Source organism: Stegostoma tigrinum, chromosome 4, assembly GCF_030684315.1.
Source record: "Stegostoma tigrinum isolate sSteTig4 chromosome 4, sSteTig4.hap1, whole genome shotgun sequence".
NCBI lineage: Eukaryota > Metazoa > Chordata > Chondrichthyes > Orectolobiformes > Stegostomatidae > Stegostoma > Stegostoma tigrinum.
This window is the reverse complement of record NC_081357.1, coordinates 19,357,614-19,365,958: the sequence shown is the minus strand read 5'-3', so window position 1 is coordinate 19,365,958 and position 8,345 is coordinate 19,357,614. Positions and strand designations below refer to the sequence as shown.

The window sequence follows — 8,345 nt, the reverse complement described above, 5'->3', positions numbered from 1 at the left end:
CAAGGTTCAAATCAACCGCCAGGACTCGGAGAGATTCAGTCTAATCTTCATATTTGCTGCCGTCGAGACATTAACCGCTTCAACCTCTCCACCCCTCTCACCCACTCCAACCTCTCCCCCGCAGAACGGGCAGCCCTCCGCTCCCTCCGCTCCAACCCCAACCTCACCATCAAACCCACAGACAAGGGTGGCGCAGTGGTAGTATGGCGTACTGACCTCTACATCGCCGAGGCCAGACGCCAACTCTCCGACACCACCTCCTACCGCCTCCTCGATCATGAAAACCCCACACCTGAGCACCAAACCATCATCTCCAACGCCATTCATGACCTCATCACCTCAGGGGACCTCCCACCACAGCCTCCAACCACATTGTTCCCCAACCCCGCACGGCCCGTTTCTATCTCCTTCCCAAAATCCACAAACCTGCCTGCCCTGGTCGACCCATCGTCTCAGCCTGCTCCTGCCCAACCGAACTCATCTCCACCTATCTGGACTCCATTTTCTCCCCTTTGGTCCAGGAACTCCCCACCTACGTCCGTGACACCAGCCACGCCCTCCACCTCCTCTCCAGGACTTCCAATTCCCTGGCCCCCAACACCTCATATTCACCATGGACGTCCAGTCCCTATACACCTGCATTCCGCATGGAGACGGCCTCAAGGCCCTCCGCTTCTTCCTGTCCCGCAGGCCCGACCAGTCCCCCTCCACCGACACTCTCATCCGCCTAGCTGAACTCGTCCTCAAACTCAACAACTTCTCTTTTGACTCCTCCCACTTCCTACAGACTAAGGGGGTGGCCATGGGCACCCGCATGGGCCCCAGCTATGCCTGCCTCTTTGTAGGTTACGTGGAACAGTCCCTCTTCCGCACCTACACAGGCCCCAAACCCCACCTCTTCCTCCGGTACATTGATGACTGTATCGGCGCCGCCTCTTGATCCCCAGAGGAGCTCGAACAGTTCATCCACTTCACCAACACCTTCCACCCCAACCTTCAGTTCACCTGGGCCATCTCCAGCACATCCCTCACCTTCCTGGACCTCTCAGTCTCCATCTCAGGCAACCAGCTTGTAACTGATGTCCATTTCAAGCCCACCAACTCCCACACCTACCTAGAATACACCTCCTCCCACCCACCCTCCTGCAAAAATTCCATCCCCTATTCCCAATTCCTCCGCCTCCGCCGCATCTGCTCCCATGATAAGACATTCCACTCCCGCACATCCCAGATGTCCAAGTTCTTTAAGGACCGCAACTTTCGCCCCACGGTGATCGAGAACGCCCTTGACCGCGTCTCCCGCATTTCCCGCGACACATCCCTCACACCCCGCCCCCGCCACAACCGCCCCAAGAGGATCCTCCTCGTTCTCACACACCACCCTACCAACCTCCGGATACAACGCATCATCCTCCGACACTTCCGCCATTTACAATCCGACCCCACCACCCAAGACATTTTTCCATCCCCTCCCCTGTCTGCTTTCCGGAGAGACCACTCTCTCCGTGACTCCCTTGTTCGCTCCACACTGCCCTCCAACCCCACCACACCCGGCACCTTCCCCTGCAACCGCAGGAAATGCTACACTTGTCCCCACACCTCCTCCCTCACCCCCATCCCAGGCCCCAAGATGACATTCCACATCAAGCAGAGGTTCACCTGCACATCTGCCAATGTGGTATACTGCATCCACTGTACCCGGTGCGGCTTTCTCTACATTGGGGAAACCAAGCGGAGGCTTGGGGACCGCTTTGCAGAACACCTCCGCTCAGTTCGCACCAAACAACTGCACCTCCCAGTCGCAAACCATTTCCACTCCCCCTCCCATTCTCTTGATGACATGTCCATCATGGGCCTCCTGCACTGCCACAATGATGCCACCCGAAGGTTGCAGGAACAGCAACTCATATTCCGCCTGGGAACCCTGCAGCCATATGGTATCAATGTGGACTTCACCAGTTTCAAAATCTCCCCTTCCCCTACTGCATCCCTAAACCAGCCCAGTTCATCCCCTCCCCCCACTGCACCACACAACCAGCCCAGCTCTTCCCCCCCACCCACTGCATCCCAAAACCAGTCCAACCTGTCTCTGCCTCCCTAACCGGTTCTTCCTCTCACCCATCCCTTCCTCCCACCCCAAGCCGCACCCCCATCTACCTACTAACCTCATCCCACCTCCTTGACCTGTCCGTCTTCCCTGGACTGACCTATCCCCTCCCTACCTCCCCACCTACACTCTCTCCACCTATCTTCTTTACTCTCCATCTTCGGTCCGCCTCCCCCTCTCTCCCTACTTATTCTAGTTCCCTCCCCCCATCCCCCTCTATGATGAAGGGTCTAGGCCCGAAACGTCAGCTTTTGTGCTCCTGAGATGCTGCTTGGCCTGCTGTGTTCATCCAGCCTCACATTTTATTATCTTCATATTTGTTTGATGCTTTCTTCAACCACCTTCACATCAGAAATGCGTGTTAGATAACATCTCACGTCAGGCTGAACTTGTACCTGAACTCAGTGCAAAGTTTGCGCACTCCTGGCAAGGATGAAATGGTGTTTGCAGCTATAGGCACCACTTTCCGTCACAGTCGTTTCACTGAATGCAACAGAGTTCAAATGATGGTGCGAATTCTCTCACAGTCGTGCGCCTTTGAGCGTCAGAATTGTCTCATTTTTATTCCAAGGTATTCCCCATTTCTACGTGAAAGGTCACGGACCTGCAACCCTGTGCTGGTTTTCTCTCTACATATGCTGTCTAACCTGCTGAGTACTTATTCTGTCAGAGGCAGAAACATTTGCTCCGACATTAAAAATAGGAATGGCTTGGTTATTGCGCCGTGGTTCAGAATGACTTTCCCAAACGCGTGCAGTCAGGTACAAGACATAACAGGGTTTTTTTTGTTATTCATTTCCTGGATGAGGGCATTCTTGGCTGGGCAGGCATTTATTATCCATCCCTAATTACCCAGAGGGCAGTTAAGAGTCAACCACTTTGCTGTGGGTCTGGAGTCACATGCAGGCCAGACCAGGTCAGGGCGGTAGTTTCCTTCCCTAAAGGACATTAATGAATCAGGTGGGCTTTCCTGATAATCAGCAATGGTTTCATGGTCATCATCAAACACTTAATGTCAGAAATTTATTGAATTCAAATTCCAGTCTCGAACATGGGAGGATTCGAACTCAGGTCCCCAGGACATTACCTGAGCCTTAGCAATGATACCACTAGGCCACCACCTCATTTGCGGGGATAATTAGTGCCAGTCAGAAAGTCAGATGTCCACAGTTTTTAGTTTGGAAGTGCAATGAAGGAAGTATGATCACCGCGGCAATGCAGGGAAAGTGATACCGGAAGGTCCCACAATCAAATGGTTGACAGAGCTGTGGTGGGCCCTGCCCTCCTATATGACTCTGAGACTTGAACAGCAGACACCTCAAACCGCTGGAGTGCTACCAATGCTGCCTGCTCGAGATCGTCTGAATCCGCTGGGATGAACGCGTGTCCTTGACCAGGCTAACAGCCCCAGCATCGCTCGACCACCCTCCATTAGTCGTGATGGACTGAGCACCTCAAGAGAGCCCCACTCCCCCAAGCAGGTGCTCTACTCAGCTCTGAAGCAGCAGGCCAGCCGCAGGCGGACCGTGGAAGTGCTTTAGTGATAGCCTCAAGGCCTCACTGGCAGAGTGCGGCATTCCCACAGATGCCTGGGAATCACTGGCCCAAGACTGTCCAAAGTGGAGGAGGAACATCTGGGAAGGCATCCAGCACCTGGAAACTTGCTGTCGGGAAAAAATGCAAGCCAGGCCAAAGCGGCAAAAGGAGTGCTTTATACCTCACCCACTCCCTCCCATGACCACGTTCTGCCTCAAGTGTGGCAGATTCTTCGAAGCCACATGGGACTGTACAACTGCCTTTTGACTCACCTAATTTGGAAGAGAGTCAAGGAGTCTGCGAGCCACCGCCAATTGTGACAAACAACAATGTAATAATAACCAGATCATCCGCTTTACTGATGTTGGCACGCACACGCATATACACATACTACCTGTAGCCATGTATACATGCGTCCACATACACACACTTTTGTGTGCACACACACACTTCTGTTCAAAAGCATAATCATTATTAATCGGCCATTAGTGATATGGCTTCTCATCTGTTCTCCTATAACTAAAATCCAACCACTTACAAGGTTATAATAAAACAAAAACTGCAGATGCTGGAGATCTGACTCTTACCAGACTGTTTCCTGCTCTACATTTAAATCACTTACTTGGTTTATCTATTGCATTTACCTCAGCGCACGACGTCCTGACGAGTGTGGGGCAGTGCTGCGAGTGATTGGGGGTGGGGGGGGGGTGGCGTAGAAGAGATGGTGGGGAGGGGGCGGAAATGTTGACATTGAAACCATGTGTCGAACCACAGGGATCGATTGGAAATGACAGGTCATCCGGATGCTAACCCGGCCTCAGAGAGGGAGATGTTCTAATGCCACTAACCCAGGGACCAAGGGAATTGTTTTGACCAATCCCCCATCGGGAGAAGTAAGGTCCCAATGAACCGTAACAGGGAGCCGAGGAGCGGTTGAAGTTCTTTCCAGCATACAGCGCGTTCCTGTATAATGTATTCCCGTTTATTTAAATCCCTGCTCCACAATCCTCGCCACAATCCCCATCCACCGTCCCGTAAAAAAGTACAACAATGACAAAATCTCACAAAACCTTTATACTGAAGCAGGAAGCGAACCCAAATGTCGGAAACCTGAGATAAAAGCCGCGAAAGCTGCTGTTCTGGCGACAGGTCATTGAGCTGAAACATTCACCCTGCGTTTACCCCCAGCCCGGACACTAATTGACCCTCTGGGTGTGTGCAGTGTTTTCTGCTTTGGAAATAAATGAAAAGACGAGGTTTAAGGTTGCTCGGTTAAAAACATTAAATGCCCACTTCCGTCTAAATCGCTACTCGGAGATAAACATTGAGGTTAGACCTCGCATGAACACTTAAAACGATAAGCAAATAGGCGGTGTAAAAGGAGGGCGGGAGATTACAGACGGAAGCGGTCCCAGATCTTGCCCATTTACAACCCACTGCTGGTGTCAGGTTATCACATTGTTCGGGGAGAGATTACATTTCGATTACATTTAAGTAGCCCCACATCGCATCACGCACTGCTGTTGCTCCACACGCAAGTGTGAGGCAGCAGCGGGCGGACTCGGAAAGTGGAGTTAGTGTCAGTGAGCTGCTGCAGAGGAAGATTCCACCACCCCACCCTCGTGAATGTAACTCCTTCCTATAAAACGCGGACGCCAGTTGGATGGTGATCTAAAGGCAACGACGGTGTTTCAGACAGAACTAGCACAGGGGGTTAAAGTGCCCTCTCTGGTGCAATTCACAGTAAACTCTTCACAAGGTTCGCCCGCTGCCATGTGACGGTAGGACGAAAGCCCCCGCCCCCGTCACTCTCTCTCTCTCTCTCTGTGCATATATATATAGTATATATATATATATATATAGTATATATAAGTTAGGTGACAGAAACCCCGGAGAAGCCGAGTCTGCGCTCACGGTGAATTAGCGCCGGCTTTCTTGAGAGTTTTGCTTTGCCGGGGGATCAGTATTCCTTACTGTCTCGGTCCGAACCAAGTGACTGAGCTTCGATGATTATAGTGCGGGAGCCGCTGTCCTGTCTGGACTTTCTCGGATACTGTAAAGAATCTACTTAAATGCATCTGAAACACACCGTGCTCCTCCCCTGTTAAAGCATCTTCATTATTTCAGGGGATAACCCTGTTTTTTTTTCGTCTCTCCGATAGACAGAGGAATTGCTGCGCTATTTCAGGAACCAGGACGGTGAGGGAATGATCGCCAATGAAACGTACACTTCTGACCGCGGGCTGTCGGCTAGCCCCAGCCCGCAGTGGATGCTGGCGGTCACTTTGTTTGCCCTGCTCGGGCTGCACGCCTGGAAGTGGCTGCAACACAGCGACCCCAAGGGTCCGCCCGGCCCTTTCCCCTGGCCCCTGGTCGGCAACGCGGTTCAGATCGGCCAGGCGCCCCACCTCAGCTTCTGCAGAATGGCCGAGAAGTACGGCAGCGTGTTCCGCCTGAAGCTGGGCAGCCGCACTGTGGTGGTGCTGAACGGCGAGGAGTCGATCCGCCAGGCGCTGGTGAGACAAGGCGCCGATTTCTCGGGCAGACCGGACTTCAGCTCGTTCGCTGTGGTGTCCGGGGGCCGAAGCCTGGCTTTCCGCAGCCACGGCGACTTGTGGCGGCTTCACCGTAAGGTCGCTCACTCCACGGTGAGGGCTTTCTCCACCAGCAACCTGGAGACCAAGAAAGCATTTGAGCAACATGTGGTGTGCGAGATGCAGCAGCTGATCAGTGTGTTCACGGAGAGGGGCCGCCTCAGCCATTACTTTGACCCGTGGCCCAACCTGGTGCTGACCGTGGCCAATGTGATGAGTGCTGTGTGCTTCGGCAAGAGGTACCGTCACGATGACCAGGAGTTCACCTCGTTACTCTCCAAGAACGACCGCTTCGGCCAGACAGTGGGAGCCGGCAGCCTGGTCGACATCATGCCCTGGCTCCAGTACTTCCCCAACCCGGTACGCAGCGTCTACCAGGACTTCCAGCAGCTCAACCGGGACTTCTACCTGTTTGTCCATGACAAGGCTCGGCAACACCGCCTGGATTTCCGCCCAGGCCGGATCCGGGATATGACGGACGCCTTCATCCACAGCATCGAGCACGGCCGTGTGGCCAGCGACACCGGCCTGATCCTCAGCCCCGACTACGTGGATTCAACCGTCACGGATATCTTCGGGGCCAGCCAGGACACGCTATCCACCGCCCTGCACTGGGTCACCCTATACCTGGTATGGCAGCCCCAGCTCCAGGCCAAGATCCACGAGGAGCTGGACCGTGTGGTGGGCAGGCAGCGTATACCCAGCATCGAGGACCAGCCCCGCATGCCCTACCTGATGGCGTTTTTGTACGAGACCCTGCGCTTCAGCAGCTTCGTGTCTCTCACCATCCCGCACGCCACCACCCGACCAACGCTGCTCTCGGGTTACCGTATCGACAAGGGCACCGTGGTCTTCATCAACCAGTGGTCAGTCAACCACGACCCACACAAGTGGCATCGGCCCGACGTCTTTGACCCTTGCAGGTTCCTCACCGAGGCGGGCACCTTCAACAAGGACCTGGCCAGCCAGGTGATGATCTTCTCGCTGGGCAGGAGGAGGTGCATCGGGGACGAGCTGGCCAAAATGCAGCTCTTCCTCAGCACCTCCCTCCTGATGCACCAGTGCGCCCTCAGCGCCAACCCCAAAGAGGAGCTCACTCTGGACTTCACCTACGGCTTGTCCTTAAAACCCAAACCTTTCACCATCGGCGTGACTCTGCGTGACACAATAGAGCCTTTGAATGAGGCAGTGCGGAGAATCCAACGGGCCGACAGCAATCAATAACGTGCGATATGATCGGGTTCTTGCCGGTTCAGAGCTGGAATACTATAGGGTTACATTTCACGTGGTTGCGCTGGTCGAAAGTTTCTGCTGTTGTCTTTAACCCGCTCGAGTTATGCTGTGAACCAGGGTTGTATTGGTATAATGGGAGCTAAGGTAACCAGACCAGGAAAGGTTCCTGGGGTGAAACGTGTCTTCGTGTTTACTTGCATTGGCACTCTTTGGGCAGCGGGAAGTGAGGGGTTCTCTTTATAAACTGAGTTTTGTAAAGATAGGTCCAGTATTGACAGTTCTAGTGAGCAAACTGATATAGATTTAACACAGCTAGAGTTGCTAGGAGCAGCCTCTACGGATCAGACGTCTGCTCCCACGTAGTTGGCACCCTTCGAAATAAAGCACTTCTTTTTTGAAGGGTTTGCATTTGGCCACACTTGATTCTGAAGTCTTGTTTTCCTCAGTCAGACCTTAATACAATGAACAGTCCCTGAAGCTGCATTAGGTGCAGAGCAGGAGTTGGCAGAATTGAAGTTTTGCTGACGTATCAGTCACTGCAAATCCGACAGTAATTCACTGCGAGAACAAAACTAAAATCTTTGAGCTCGTTGCAAACACGCCGACTCCAGGCACCACCATTTCAGTACTGTCCACCCGGCCACTTGCGGATTTTCAATCTTCTGATGATTTGAAGTGATGGTTCTCAACCCTCATTTCCTGGCGAAGAGTTGTCCTGTATCGAAACTTTGACAGAAACCATCCCCTACGCCCCTCACCCATCCTAACCCCACGTTTCCTTCCCAATCTGCAAACTGTCAAACGGTGAGGAACCAGTGACAGAAACTAACCCCGATGGAAGTACCTTATCATGACCGACTCCATCGCGTTTCATG

General features: G+C 53.2%; 1 protein-coding gene across 1 annotated transcript; it reads left to right on the top strand.

Moving 5' to 3' along the window:
- Positions 1-5,089: 5,089 nt before the first annotated feature.
- Positions 5,090-7,572, top strand: LOC125452796 (cytochrome P450 1B1). The gene has a single exon (XM_048531651.2). It carries the CDS (start codon positions 5,851-5,853, stop codon positions 7,459-7,461), a length of 1,611 nt encoding a protein of 536 aa, XP_048387608.1. The 5' UTR covers positions 5,090-5,850; the 3' UTR covers positions 7,462-7,572.
- Positions 7,573-8,345: the final 773 nt, after the last annotated feature.

What these genes read in the sequence shown, in the direction of transcription:
- LOC125452796 (XM_048531651.2), top strand. Translation starts at nt 5,851, where the DNA reads ATGATCGCCAATGAAACGTACACTTCTGACCGCGGGCTGTCGGCTAGC.